The sequence below is a fragment of the Ovis aries genome, chromosome 2, assembly GCF_016772045.2.
Source record: "Ovis aries strain OAR_USU_Benz2616 breed Rambouillet chromosome 2, ARS-UI_Ramb_v3.0, whole genome shotgun sequence".
Taxonomy (NCBI): Eukaryota; Metazoa; Chordata; class Mammalia; order Artiodactyla; family Bovidae; genus Ovis; species Ovis aries.
The window spans coordinates 37,720,075-37,735,298 of NC_056055.1; the positions used below are offsets into that span (position 1 = coordinate 37,720,075).

General features: G+C 53.8%; 1 protein-coding gene across 1 annotated transcript; it reads left to right on the plus strand.

Annotated features, from left to right (window-relative positions):
- Positions 1–4,618: 4,618 nt before the first annotated feature.
- On the plus strand, positions 4,619–10,481 carry AQP3 (aquaporin 3 (Gill blood group)). Its single transcript, XM_027964294.2, has 6 exons — positions 4,619–4,787; positions 7,875–8,001; positions 8,350–8,487; positions 8,826–8,944; positions 9,167–9,384; positions 9,472–10,481. Exons 1-6 carry the CDS (start codon positions 4,680–4,682, stop codon positions 9,638–9,640), a joined length of 879 nt encoding a protein of 292 aa, XP_027820095.1. The 5' UTR covers positions 4,619–4,679; the 3' UTR covers positions 9,641–10,481.
- Positions 10,482–15,224: the final 4,743 nt, after the last annotated feature.

Consider the following 15,224-nt stretch of genomic DNA (forward strand, 5'->3'; position numbering starts at 1 on the left):
TCAAGTGAGGCTTTGGGCTGAGCTTCTGGGTCGGCAAGAGGGCTTGCCCCATCAGCCCTGACCCTGGGACCCTGGGCTCTTCCTTAGAGCAGCCTCTATCCCCTATCCCATTCTTCCACCCCCTCTCTGGGACCGTCTGCTGTCCTCAAAGGGTGCTGAGGGCAGCCCAGGGACAACAGAAGGGAAACTATGGGTCAAAATCTATCTTGAGATAGATTATCTCAAGTTCCAGCTGGACACCTGACCAGAGGTACCCCGGGGGGAGGTTTACACTCATGGATTCTCCACCATCTCATCTGTCTGGAGATACAGGGTGACTGCTGGCACAGGAGGAGGAACTGCCTGCCTGGCCTCCAGTCTGGGGACTCTCATAATCAGGTGATTCATCTCTGCTGTCCACTCCTCATTCCTGTCCAGAGCCAGCCCCCTACTCTCGAGACTAAGAAGCAGAGAGAGCATCCCTCAGTGGCCTAAGAGAGGGGCACGGGGCTGAAGCATGGGGAGACCTGTGGCTCCCTGGCCTCCTTGCCTTCTTCCTGGCTCCTACCCATCCCCGTGGGATGTATCCAGCTCAACACTTAATGGCTGAGTGAAGTCTTAGCAGGTGTTTGCATGCGTGCTAAGTCGCTTCAGCAGTGTCTGACTCTTTGTGACCCCAGCGGACTATAGCCTGCCAATTCATCTGTCCATGGGATTCTCCAGGCAAGAATACTGGAGTGGGTTGCCAGTCCCTTCTCCAGGGGATCTTCCCAATCCAGGGATTGAACCAGGGTCTGGTTCAAGAATCCACTGCAGGTGGATTCTTTACCATCTGAGTCACCAGGTGACTTCTCTCCAAACATCAGTTTTGTCATTTGTGGAAGGGGAGATTATACACCCACCTCTGAGGGTTTTTTGCAAACTGGAGGAAGAACTTTCTATACTTGAAAAATGTCTGTATGTCTGTTTTGGTCTGCCCCCCCTCACCACACTCCAATGCAGGGGAAGAGGTTAAGGGGTTTAGGGAGGCTGTGGGGGAAGGTAGCGTGATTTATTTCCTATGTTTACACTCTTCTCTGCTTGCTGACAGCAAGGCCCATGTCTCCTCTGTTGGTTCAAGCTACTCCCTTTCAGGCAAAAAGAGTTTAGGGGGCAGGAAATGAAGGGCGTGCCGGCCCTCCCCCTTACAGGGCGCTAGCCAGCCCCTCTGGTCCAACAGGCTGGGACTTGAGTCTTCAGCCCTTCCCTTGCCTGGGAACCCACTCCCCCAGCTCTGACCTCAAGGAGTCACAGCCTCCCACAGGGTGAATCGGAGGCCCCTTCCTGGGCCCAGCCCTCCCGCCCAGGTGAGACAGAGACCTTGCTCAAGATGCCTTGAGGGTAGGTGGGGCCTCCTCATGTGCCTCGTCCTGGAGCTCCCGGGCAGGTGGGCTGGCTTGCAGCCCATACTCAGCCTGGCTTTCTTTCCAGAAGAGCAGGAGGGAGCCCAGAGGGCCTGGGTAAGCTGCATGACTCAGGGTCAGGGCCTGCCTCACCAAGCTCAGGCTCTTCCTGAAGAGCTCCAAGAGCTGAGCTCTGGGGGCTCTTGGGCTCCAGGGGGCCCCATTCATAGACTACAGTGAGAATGAGCCCCCTAACACCGCCATTGCCTGCATCCAGTTGTGCAATGAGGTCTGCTTCTGCCTCTCAAACTCAAGGCCAGAGAGTCCGGGCCTTCTGGACGAGCATTCTCAGGCCCTGACCCATCTTATCCCCAGATGACCCGAGGAGGGCTGACAGGAATTAGGTGCCCTTGGAAGGCATTGCATCCTTTTCCCTCCTCCAGGCAGGGTCCTCTCAGGAAGAAGACATCTTCCACTAAGAACCATGAAGCCCTGCCCATACCTTCTCAGCTCCAACTCTAACCCATCCCTGTGTGCATGCTGCATACATGTGTGTGGACCCGTGTGTAAAAACTAGTTATAGACAGCAACAAGTTTGGTGGGAGTATATGGGGTCATGATTCTGAAGGATGGGCTTTTTAAAGATTTCTTATTTATTTATTTATGGCTATTCTGGGTCATTGTTGCTGCCTATGGGCTTTCTCTAGTTGCGGTAAGCAGGGGCTACTCTTTGTTGCTGTGCAAAGGCTTCTCACTGCGGTGGCTTCTCTTGTTGCCAAGCACAGTCTATAAAGCACAGGCTCAGTAGTTGTGGTGCACGGGCTCAGTTGCTCCAGGGCATGTGGGATCTTCCTGGACCAGAAATTGAACCCTTGTCCCCTATACTGGCAGTCGGATTCTTAACCACTAGACCACCAGGGACTCTGATTCGAGACCAGGGGGCACTGGGATCCAGGTCCTGTTCCACATGCCCAGCCGTGTGCCTCAGCATGGGGCTGCACCCACTAGGGGAGAAGGGGTCACAAACATGCTCTACGATGAGCTGCAGCCCAGAGTTACAGGTGACCACAAACACACATGTGTGAGTACACACAGGTACACATATATATACAGATACTACTTTCAAGATACACAAATCTACAGTTATATGTGCAACCTGCTCCCTCAGGGTGGAGCACCGTGAACACCTATGTGAACTGACAGCAAACACATGTGTGTATGGGGGGCAGTGCTCTACCTGCAAACAGTTGTGTGTATGGGGAGGGGAGGGTGCTCTGCCCACTGAGAGCAAAGCTGTCCCCTGTTTCACTCCCCTGCTTAGGTTTCTGGGCTGGGCTTAGCTGCTGGCAGGCCTGGGATCAGGCAGGGGTGAGGATAGGGTGCTGTGAGCTGGGGTTCCCTACTTTCTCTCAGCGTTGAGGAGCCCTTTTGCCAGTTCTGCCCTGCGCAGCTCCATCTGGGGCAGTGAGGGCTGAGAAACATACCAGGGAGTGGGGAGAAGAGAGGACGGCCCAGTGTGGGGGGTGTTCCCCTCTTCCCACACTCTGGGTTCTGACACCAGGACTCTAGGGTTTTGTCTTGAGTCACAGATGGGCAGTGGGGCCGTGGGCAGGCACTGGGTGATGGCTCCCTGATTCACCATGGGGCCTCCCAGCCCTTGAGGTCCAGGGGGCAGGGTGCTTCTTTCTGGCCCACGGGCCCTGGGAGACCTCCTGTGTGGGGGTTGCACATCTGTGTAAGCCAATGGCCAGGCTCTCATGGGAATGCCATCCCAGGAGTGCATGAACAAACCTCAGGGTCTGTAGGCGAATATGGCTGCCAGCCCCAGGGTACAGTGAGTGCGCAAGCCTGCATGACACGTGCGACTCTATGTGTGTTGCTAAACCCCATCTCTTTGGGCATGAGTCACCTCTGGAGCCCTCATTTCTGACAGCTGCTGCTCAAAGGACAAGTCCCCAGGCTCCTCAGCCCACCTGGATTAAGTCCCTTCTGGAAATGAGGTCTCCCTGGCAAAGCTGCCTTAGAGAACAGGGTGAGGGCGTATTTGCTGCCAGTCCTGTGGGAGTCAAGTCCAGGCGACCAGACCTCAGCTCCCCAGTTATTAGATGCGGCACAGGGAGCAAGGCTGCCCCATGACCCCCCACCTCTGATGGGTCTGACACGCCCACAGCTCAGACAGCTTCACCTCTTAAAGGAATAGATTTGCCCCTGGCTAGGGATCAGCCAGGGTGGGAGAGGAGAGGGTTAAAAACAGCTGGAACTCAACCTGCCGGCAAGTATATAGCTGGCGGCATGTCTGGACAACTGCAGCTCGGCCCCTAGAGCTGTACTCAGTACTCACAGAGGTACACGTGTGACAAGCTCTGTTAACCCAGCCATGTTCCACTGCCACAAGCACAGCCATGATGCCCCAAAAGTGTGATCAAGCACATGGGAGATGTCATGTGTGGACACAGCTGAGAACAGAGCTGTCAAGATAGGCAACATGTGACATGTACTAACCAGACAAGAAGCAAGGCCCCTAAGCTCTGGCTGGAACTCAGCCCATGTGTTCTGTGAGTCCACCTAGGTCTGGACTGTGTCCACCTGGGTCTCTTCTCCCTTGCCCCCCTCCCCCTCAGTCTCCTCCCTCCAGGCCCCTAACTGAAGACAGGAGAGGTCCAGCCATGGTTTAGTGCTTAGTTGCTCAGTCCTGTTGAATTCTTTGCAAACCCATGGACGTCCTGTAGCCTGCCAGGCTCCTCTGTCTATGGGATTCTCCAGGCAAGAATGCTGGAGTGGGTCGCCATGCCCTCCTCCAGGGAATCTTCCCAACCCATGAATCGAACCCAGGTCTCCCGCATTGCAGAAGTCTTTATGGTCTGAGCTACCAGGAGGCCCATGAGCTGGGGCCAGTTCTTTTCCTAACTCGGTGGGAGTCTGCTCTCACTCCCACCTTGGTGGGGATGGCAGGGAGGCTCGCTGTGAGTGGGCCAGGGAGATCTCTTCCGCAGTTCCTTTCTCCCCAGTGGCCCTGGTCCTGTACGTGCCTTCATCCCCGCATCGGCTCTCTGCCTCCATCATCCCGCAGTTCTCCCGGAGACAATCTTAGCCCTAAGGGCTCCTTCTCACCAGCCTCCCCCAAAACCCAGCGGCCCCTTCAGCCGTGGGGGCGGCCGCCCACCTTGAGGCCGGCGCCGACGGGGCGGGCGGGGTTGCGGGCGGGCGGGGCACGTGCCTCCGGCTCTATAAAAGGGCGCCACCCGGTGCTGGCGGCCACTCTGCTGCCGCGGCCGTCCTTTCGCCTCCCTGCCCGAAGCGCCGTCGCCTGCCGCCGCCATGGGTCGACAGAAGGAGCTGGTGAACCGCTGCGGGGAGATGCTGCATATCCGCTACCGGCTGCTCCGCCAGGCGCTGGCTGAGTGCCTGGGGACCCTCATCCTCGTGGTGAGTGGAGGGACCTGCAGAAGCCTCTTGCCAGCCCCGCCTCCCCAGTCCCTCTCCGCTCTTTCAGGTCTGACACTCCCCCTTGGGGTCAGGGTGGGGGTCCCTCCAGGGTCCTCTTTGCTTATAGCTCTAACCCCCTCTGTGACAGCTCTGACTCTTGCCAGAATGACAGCTGTTACACCCCAATGACAGCTCTGAGCTTCACCCTGTCACCAGTGGGCCAGCCCACAGGCTGTGGGAGTTGGTCACCCCTGCAGTCTGGGACCTCCAGCCCTGTCCGGGTGCCACAGGTTCCTGGAGTCCCAGCCCCAGCAGGGGAGGGTGGTGGTGGGGGCAGTGGCAAACGGGCCCCTGTTGAGTTATTTGGGTCCTGGGTGCCTGGCCCCTAATGAATAATTAACCCTCAGAAAGTCTAAAAGTTCCCCTGATGTGAAGACAGTTTGCTTCAGGTGGGGGCAGAGGGCAGAAGCCACGAAGCACACTGCAAGCAAGGAAGGAAGGAGGATCCTGAAGATAAGGATAGGGATAAGGCTGTGGAAGGCAGCTTTGCCCCAGGCACAAGGGACGTGAAGTCACTAACGTCTGTCCTTGAGTGCTGGGCAACTCCAGGACAGTTACCCAGACAGATGCGGTCAGCTTCCGTGCACAAGCACACTGGTGTGCATGGGTCTCCAGGATCTGAGTTACTCTGCGGGTTACTCCCCAGTCCCAGTGACTCCCTGGTCATGCAAGTTTCAGTCTGGGTTGTTTCTGGGTGATTGTTTGTACTTCTTGGACCTGGCAGACAGATCAGTTATGGGCTCCGTTTCCTGTCCCAGTTAGTCTCAGATTTTCAGCCACGCTTGTGGTTACACCTGTTTCCCTCTTGGTTACTTCTGGGTTCAGTTGCTTCATTGCAGGGGATGGGATACTCCGTTTGTGCCCCAGTTCCAACCCTAAGTAGCCCCCTGTGGACTAGTGAGATTAACTAGGGGGAAGGAGAGCTGGGTGGCTCCCTACCATGGGTGGTGGTGGTGGAGCAGGTTCTATAGAGAGAGGAAAGCTGGGACTCACCTTTGGCTTCCAGAAACAGGAAGGGAGGAAGCCAGGTAGGCTGTTTATCCACACCCCCACCCCCCGCCCCCGCCCAGACTAGTGGTCCTTCCAGTCATCTGTATCTCTTCTCTCCCAGGAAGGGAATAGGACAGGTGCTTATCATCACCCTGCTCAGAGCCTTGTGTCCCCTGTCCCCATCTGACTGACAGTCCAGTCCCCTGCTGGAGAGCAGCCAGGACAGGGGACATTGTCTTCCCTTCACAGAGGGGCCTCCCTAACTTCTCCCTAAGTCTCAGTTTGCCTTCCCCCAAAGGAGCAGTCGGGCCTCCTGCTGAGCCTCAGGATCACTTGGCTTATCCCTGACCACAGAAGGAGGGTGTTATGTTTGTGAAGGCTTTCAGGCTCAGGTGGTTGAGAGGCATTGGGTATCAGTGCCCAAAGAGGAGGGGCCAGGCCAGGAAGACCCCTGAGTGGTGGGTGAGGGCTTGCCTGCACCTCTCTGGGGGTTGGGGACCTAGGGCCTGCAGTGTCAGAATCAGGGCTGGCTTTAAGGCTGGGGAAGCCCCTTTCTCTGGGGCGCCTAGTAAGGTGAGGAGAGGGAGAAGGAGGCAGGAAGAAGAGGAAGATTAGTCTCAAGGTGGTGGAACTGGCTCTGACAGCTTCTCCCTCCAAGGCCTCTTGGGATGGAGCCAGGTTTGTGCCTCGGGGAGGCAAGGCGCTGAGGCCAAGGCCTGCCAAGCTGGGCAGGGTGCCCCAGACCCTCACATGCCTGTTTCAGCACACACACAGATACTCAACAATCTCTGACCTTTGCCCTCACCTGCCTGCACACCTTTGCCCTGCATTGCTGCCTCAGGTTTCCTATCTCTTGGTCCTCCTGAAGGGTGATAACCAAAATTCATAACCACCCAGTGCAGCAGGACACGGAGCCATCAGAATGAACAAGGGCCCTGAGCACAGGTCTTGTAAAATTTCTGCTGAATAGGCCTCAGAATTTAGTTATGGGGAGATGGGAAAGGAGAGCTGGGGCAGGGCTGGAGTAGCTTTGGTGGGCACCCTGGGGGCTCAGAGTAATAGCTCTTTACAGCTAGTGCAGGAGCATTCTGGGGGCTTTGCAGTGGCTTAGCCACTCCAGTATTCTTACCTGAAGAATCCCATGGACAAAGGAACGTGGTGGGCTATGGTCCATGGGGTCACAAAGAGTTGGACACGACTGAGTGACTTAGCAAGCATACAAAGGAGCATTTTTACATCTGAACAAGGGGAACTGACATACAGCACACTCTGTACTTGCAGGACATCAGGGACTTTAGCCTCTTGAATCCCCCCATTTCTGGCAGAAAGCTTAGAACTAGTCTCCCCACTTCCACTGGACTGAGGGTCCCAGACTGGCTAGTGAGAGGAGACAGAGACCTCTGTCTTTAGGATTTCCAAATCTGAGTGGGGAACCTGGGCCTCTTAGGGTAGGGAGGTCAAGGTGAGGGCAGAGAGGAGGCTCTGGGTCAGGGACATGTCAGGGAAGATGAGGGTTCTGAGAGGGAGGCTAGGGGCTCTGACACCCCAGATTAAGGAGAGGTGGATTCAGCCTAACTTGTGGCCTCCGCCCTTTCTCTGTGCCTTCTCCCTGCCAGCTCTTCTTTGGGGCAGAGAGAAAGGCAGCTGCAGGTAGGGGCTGAGTGAGAACTGTCCCACCCCTAGGGACCAGGCCTGAAGGGCTGGGGGAGGAACTGCTCAAGTGAGAGTGTCCCCTTTCCCTGGCTCTTATTGAGAATCGAGACAAATCAATGGAGATGGTTCCACTACCTTCTGGGCTCACTGTTGCAAACTCTGCTTCCAGTCCCTTCCACAGGACCCTGTTAGGGTGGAGCTGGGACCCTGGGGCTGGGAGGGCCTGTCTGCTTATGACTGCAGCGGGAGGGGAGGGATTTGATTCCAGGAAAGGGCTTCTGTCTCCGCACAAAGGCAGGGGGAGGTGGCTGGCTTCATCCCTTTCCTCTGGAGCAAGTGTCACTGGTCTTCACTCTCCCTGCTTTGTTCTGTTTCCTGACACAGATGTTTGGCTGTGGCTCTGTGGCCCAGGTCGTGCTCAGCCGGGGCACCCACGGTGGTTTCCTCACCATCAACCTGGCCTTTGGCTTCGCTGTCACCCTAGGCATCCTTATTGCTGGCCAGGTCTCTGGTAAGGCCTTGTCCCCACCCTCCAGCAACCCCACATGGTGTCCCACTGGGAATGGGGTGGGGGCAGGAGTGTTCTTCACAGGGCAGGGCATAGCCATGCCCCAGCTTTGGGCCCTTGAAAGAGAAGAGTGACGAAGGCACTTGATGCATAAGAAACTTCAACTCTCACCTCAGAATCAGAGACTAGCAGAGTGGGTCTATTACATAGTCCAACCCACCATTCTGTGCAATAAACCCTTCTCTGCATCTCTGTTCAGCAGAGTCGAAGAGGGGGAGTGTGCGTGGGGAAGTACCTGGCCTTCCCACTGTGGCAGGCGGGGACTAATAGGCCCCATCTCCCTCTGCCCAGGGGCCCACCTGAACCCTGCCGTGACCTTTGCTATGTGCTTCCTGGCTCGTGAGCCCTGGATCAAGCTGCCTGTGTACACCTTGGCTCAGACTCTGGGAGCCTTCCTGGGCGCTGGAATTATCTTCGGGTTGTATTACGGTGAGCATTCCCACCCTGCTCTCCTCCACGACCCTCTCCCTCTGCTTAGGACTGACCTACTGGCACCAGGCCTTTCCATGACAAATACCAGGGACCTGCCGAGGCCCCGGGCTTATGACTCATTCATGCACAGGCCCCAGGTTGGGGCCGTGAGAGGAAAGAAATGAGCTGGGCAACTGTGGAGTCAAGCCCTCCACCCTCCATCTTCCCACCCTGTCTCCAGTGACAAAGCAGTGATTACGCTCACCTGAGACCCCTGGGAGTGTGGGCACAGCTTGATGGGGAAGACAGGGGCTCAGGCCTCTCTCTCATGTATGTGGTATCTAAACTGTCACCAGATGCGATCTGGGCCTTCGCCAACAACCAGCTTATTGTATCGGGCCCCAATGGCACAGCTGGCATCTTTGCCACCTACCCTTCTGGACACTTGGACATGGTCAATGGCTTCTTCGACCAGGTATGGGCTGGGGATGGGTGAGGGACTTGGATTGCTCAGGGGCTGGCTGGGGGACAGGACTCCCCATCTAGAGCAGACTCCTAGGATTCTGCTAGTTTAACCAGCGAAAATCTTAGCACCACTACCCTGAGGAGCAGAACACTGGAGATGCCAAGACTCTTAGAGGGAAGCCAGAGGGTGGAAGGCAGGGGCTCTCCTCACGCTGTTCTCCCCATTCCCCAGTTCATCGGCACGGCCTCCCTCATCGTGTGTGTGCTGGCCATTGTGGACCCCTACAACAACCCCGTCCCCCGAGGCCTGGAGGCCTTCACCGTGGGCCTGGTGGTCTTGGTCATTGGTACCTCCATGGGCTTCAACTCTGGCTACGCCGTCAACCCCGCCCGGGACTTCGGCCCCCGCCTTTTCACCGCTATCGCCGGCTGGGGCTCGGAAGTCTTCACGTGAGTGCGGTCCCCGCCTGCGTGCCCCAGCCCATTCCCTGCTTTGGCCTGCCCCACCCACCCCTGACCACATCTGTCTGCCCCCAGGACGGGCCGCCACTGGTGGTGGGTGCCCATTGTCTCTCCGCTCCTGGGTTCCATCACGGGTGTCTTCGTGTACCAGCTCATGATCGGCTGCCACCTGGAGCCGCCCCCACCCTCCACCGACGAGGAGAATGTGAAGTTGTCCCACATGAAGCACAAGGAGCAGATGTGAGTGGGCGGGGGCACCCCCCACACCCTCTCATGAGCATCCATTGACTGTGCAGGGGCTGCTCCCAGAAGCCCTCTTCATGACTCCCCTCCTGGACTCAGAAGCTTCTTGTCCACCACCTCCCACTAGACAGCCCCCTTCAGGCTTTTCCATCCTGAAGGAAATAGGACCCAGTAGGACCTTCAGCCTGTAAGCTGTGGTGGCACAGGGAGCCCGGCCGATCTAGCCCTTCATCTCCTGGAGGGAGACGAGAGAGCAGGTGTGTGAGTGTGTGTGCAGGTGCGTGTGCGTGGTTTTCCAGATATTCAGGGCAAAAGACCGAGTGGAAAAGATGCTGTCAGTGGAGTTGGGGTGGGGGTCCAGAGGAAGAGAGGGGAAGGTGTGATGTCTATCTGTGCATAAGAAAAGCATGTTTCAGGGGCTCCATGTGGAGAAGGGTCCAGGTACAGGCGTTTCTCAGTATGTGCGTGTCTGCCCTTTCTTCTACTCAGGGGGTGTTATAGGCTTCAGTAGGGTTGGGAATATAAGTAGGGCTAGGAGGAGGGGGCCATAGCCTAGTTGTGGAGCTCTGTCTATTCATAAATAAGGAGCAGGAGAGTGATGGGTTCATGTCACAGTGTAGGCATGAGGGGAGAGGGGGGTGAAGTCCAGGTCATAATTTCATGTTTGCTCTTCAAAACATATATTAATACATATGTATTAATACATATATGTAGTAGATGTTACAGTTTTAGGGATGGGGATTGGGGGACTCCAGGATCTGCCCTCCTTTAATCCTCCACTCAACACATGTATTTTTGCCTTTTATAAAAAAACAATAAAATGTATGCCAATTGTGTAAATAGCTCTCTGCCTGCTCTGCTGTTTTTCTGGCGCCAAAAAGCTTCAGTGAGTCTGGCCACAGATAACGGGGCACCCTGAGGGTTGTACTCGAACCTGCTCTGGAGGCAGAGGTCAGTCACGTGGGTCGGAGAGTCCTTCATCTCCGCTTGAACTCGGTGGTCCCACCCCTTCCTCCAAGCTTCCATCCTCCCAGGAACCCCCCGTTGGTGAATCACATCTCCTTCCTGAGCCCTGCGCCCACCCACTACCCCAGGAAGGCAGACTGAAGCCTGCCCGGGGGCAGGAACTAACTCTTAAAGGAGAGGACTGCTCTCCAGGAAGTAGTGAGCTCCCTGTTTCCGGAAGAGACCAATCATACTGGGAACCTACTGTTGCCTTCGACACCTCACAGTTGTTTGGGCTTCATCACCTACAAAAAGACCTTGGCCACAGCCCCTTTAGCAGCAGCTTCCCTGACCCCAGTCTAGATTGGTCAGTCCATACAGTAGCCAGAGGGATCTTTCTGAAAGCCCTGATAGAAGTGGGCCTCATTCCATGGCTCTCCCCGCCATCTGGAGACAATTCAAATCCCTCCATCCTGCATTCAGGCCCCCCCAGGACTTGGCCCTGGTCCCCACCCCTCCCCTCACAATGCTCCATCCACTCAAGACTATTCTGTGCGCCGCTGTGTCTTCCTACCTCACTGACCAGTCACTAAGACCCACCTCATCTGCTCCAACACCTCCTCCAGGAAGTCATTCCTGCCCTTACCCCCTCCTCCATTTTTACAGTCAGATGTCTGGACCCAGAGACCACAGCTGCACTCATTCCTCCTGCTTGCTTCAGTTCTTCAGTTTGAGGTACCCCAGTGTCCTGTAAGGCAGAGATTGGACTGACTCTGACACCCTGACTTTGCCTAGAGAGGCAAAGGACTCGCCACATTTGGGCCTGGGAGGTTCTGTTGGGACATCATGTGCCCCTTCTCACCTCTTTTTCCTCCCTTACTGTGTGTGCATGCTAAGTCGCTTCAGTCTTGTCCAACCCTTTGAGACCCCCTGGGCTGTAACCGACCAGGCTCCTCTGTCCATGGGATTCTCCAGGCAAGAATACTGGAGTGGGTTGCCATTCCCTTCCCCAGAGGATCTCCCTGACCCAGGGGATGAACTCTGGTCTCCTGCATTGCGGCAGATTCTTTACCAGCTGAGCCACAAGGGAAGCCCTTGAGCTACAGCGAAGTCCTCAGATTTCACTGGAATAAAAAGGGAAGGCAGCCCCAGCCCGAGCTCTCCTGCCAAGTTAACTGCACCAAGAGCCAGAGGATACCTTGGTCTGGAGGAGAACTGTGGATTTTAAATAAGCCAACTCTTGCTTGCCAGCTCCTTCACAGATGAGGAGAACATGGCTCAGAGAGAGTGAGTGGCAGATGCATGGTCACACAGCCTGGACCCTGGGCTGCTAGGGGTGGGATAAGGCAGTTCCATCTTAAGTCTCCACCTACTTGTTGTCCCCAACTCCCAAGAGGCGTGCCTGGAATGTTGAAGGGATCTGAGCCAGAGGGAGTGTCCCTTCTCAAGCCCTGGGGGAGGAGGAGAATGAGGGCTACAGAGATTTATTCCAGCCACACAGGTACCCGCCCCCACCCTGCTATCCTCCCCTGCCTGCCCCATGTCCTTTGTCATCGCTTCCTCTCAAAATCTGTAGCTGACCCTGACCAGTCAGCCCAGGGGGTGGTGGGAGGCCTTCTGGCCCAGTGGTGAACAAGTAGTCAGACCTGGCTTCCAAGCCCAGCCTGGCCTGTCTCTAGCTGTGTGGTACTGGGGTGGTCATCTTCTTTCTCTGAATCTCAGTTTCTTCATCGGTGAATTGGGAGATATTGAGAGGAGGAAGTATGGAAGATATTAGTCAATAAATGTCACTTGGTGATTTTTTCCTGCTGAACCGAGGGGAGGGGGGTTGGTGGTGGAGAGATACTGAAGGCTGTTTTTTAAAGGTCATTGAATTTAATATCCTCTTCTGCCTCAGATTCCATCCATGATTCTGAAGTTCTTGAGTGGTGGGGGGTGGTGAAGAAGAGCGGGGTTATGGCTTGCTGTGCCCTAATTTGAGGAGGCTTTGGGAGGAATGGAAGGGAGACAAGAGGGAGATCACCACGGACACAGAGGACAGAGGATCATGCAGCCCAGGGAACAAGCTGGATGGAAGTTCACATCGGGTGAGAAAGGGGAAGGCCTGGCCGACCAGTGACAGAAACCAATAGCAGCTTGACCCCTGGGGGCAGGAGGAGGTGGCCCGCCTCCCCCACTCCCTGCTAAATTATGCCTCTCACCAGGAGTCCTGTCTGGTTCTAAAATGAAATCTCTTTATCTCCTTCAGGAAAGTATCTCAATCCATTTTCCAGGGTGGACTTAGAGAATCAAGACCCTAGAACTCATCTCCTGTGCCTTCATCCTGAGCTAGTCCTCCCCACAGTACACTCTGGAGGAGCTCTGACCTGTTTGCACTGAAATCAGCCTCCCTGAAACCTGAGCTTGGTTTCCGTTTTCTTGTGTGCCTGTCTCTGTGTGCTCACATGCAAGCGTGCAACTCTCAGTGTTGCTGGGTGTGCCTGTCCTTCTCTCAGTCTCTCTGCTTATGGCTTTGGGTCTGTGCCCCTGGCTGGCACACCATGTCTCTGTCTCTTTCTGTGTTTCTGTCCCTGTCTGATGCTTTTGTCTGGGTCATTCTATGTGTACTTCTAAGTGAACATCTCATGTACTCAAGTGCTTAAGAGAGTCTGAGTGTCTCTGCTGCCAACCTAGTTCCCAGGGCATTCCTCCTCCTTAATTCCTGGTAATGAGCTCCCTCCTTCTTGCTAACACTTTCCCCTTGATTTTGTTTGTCTAAAGATCTGGGTGGGGCACCCCCCCCCCCAAGGCTTGGGGAAGCATGGGTGAGGTAGAGTTGGGTGGAGTGGGAGGGGTGAGGAGGGACTACTCCACCCTGTAGAAAGACCCCAGAGGCCAGAGACACCCTTGATCCTCACTGGGAGGAGGGAGCCTGTCCTGAGGTGACCCTGAGTTGTGGGCCTGGGAATGCTGGCAGTGCAAAGGAAGGAGAGAAGGAGGAACTGGGGAGCTTATTGATAAATTCTCTAAAGTTGTGGGGTACAAAATTTACATACAGAAATCTGTTCCTTTTCTATACATTAACAATGAACTATCAGAAAGAGAAATTAAGAAAACAATCTCATTTATCATCACATCAAAAAGAATAAGCTATCTAGGGATAAATCTACCTAAGGAGGGAAAAGACCTGTACTTGGAAAACTACAAGACACTGATAAAAGAAATCAAAGATGACACAAACAGATATAAAGATATATTGTGTTCTTGGCCTGGAAGAATTAATATTGTTACAATGGCCGTACTACCTAAGGTAATCTACAGATCAATGAAATCCCTATAAAATGCCAATGATATTTTTCACAGAATAAATAATCTTTAGCAAACAATCTTAAAATTTGCATGGGAACACAAAAGACCCTGAATAGCTAAAAATAATCTTAAGAAAGAAGAGAAAATCTGGAGGAATCATGCCTCTCCTGACTTCAGACTAAACTACAAAGCTACAGTAATCAAAACAGTATGGTAATGGTACAAAAACAGACACATACATCAATGGAATAGAATAGAGAGCCCAGAAATAAACTCATGCACTTTTTGTCAATTAATCTATGACAAGGGAGACAAGAATATACAATGGAGAAAAGACAGTCTCTTCAATAAATGGTGCTGGGAAAGCTGGAGAGCTACAAGTGAACAAATGAAATTAGAACATTCTCCAACACTATATACAAAAATAAACCAAAAATGGATTAAAGACCTAAATGTAAGACCAGAGACCATAAAACTCCTAGAGGAAAATAAGCAGACCACTCTTTGATGAATTTGAAGGGTACTGTGCTAAGCGAAATGTCAGACAGAGAAAAATACTGTATATCACTTATAAGTGAAATCTAAAAACTGTAACAAACTAGTGAATATAACAGAAAAGAAACAGACTCACAGATACAGAGAACAAATGTGTTTACCAGAGGCGAGAGGAAAAGGGGGAAGGGTAATGTAGAGGCAGGGGATTAAGAGGTACAAACTATTATGTATAAAATAAGCTATAAGGACATGTACAATAAAACACGGACTCCACTGGCAGTTCAGTGATTAAGATTCTGTGCTTCCATTGCAGGGGGCACAGGTTCAATTCCTAGTTGGGGGACTAAGATCCCACATGACACACAGTGTGGCCAAAAACAAACAAAGAAAAGCACCCCCCCCACACACACACATACATATACACAAAACACAGGGAATATATACAATATTTTATAATAACTATAAATGGAGTATAGCCTTTACAAATTGGGAATTGAGTCTTCCCTGGTGGTCCAGTGGTTGAGAGTCTGTCTGCCAGTGCCGGGGAGATGCATTTGATCCCTGCTCTGGGAAGATCCTGTAAGCTGAGGAGCAACTGAGCCTGTGAGCCACAGCTACTGAGCCCGTGTACTGCAATGACTGAAGCCTGTACGTCCAGAGCTCATGCTTCACAATAGGAGAAGCCACCGAAATGAGAAGACTGCTCACCACAGCTAGAGAAATCCTGCAAAGCAACAAAGACCCAACACGGCCAAAAATAAGCCAATAAATCTTTTTTAAAATTGTGAATTATTTTTACTCAGGGAACTCAAACAGGGGCTCTGTGACAATCTTAGAAGTGTGGGATGGGGAGGGAA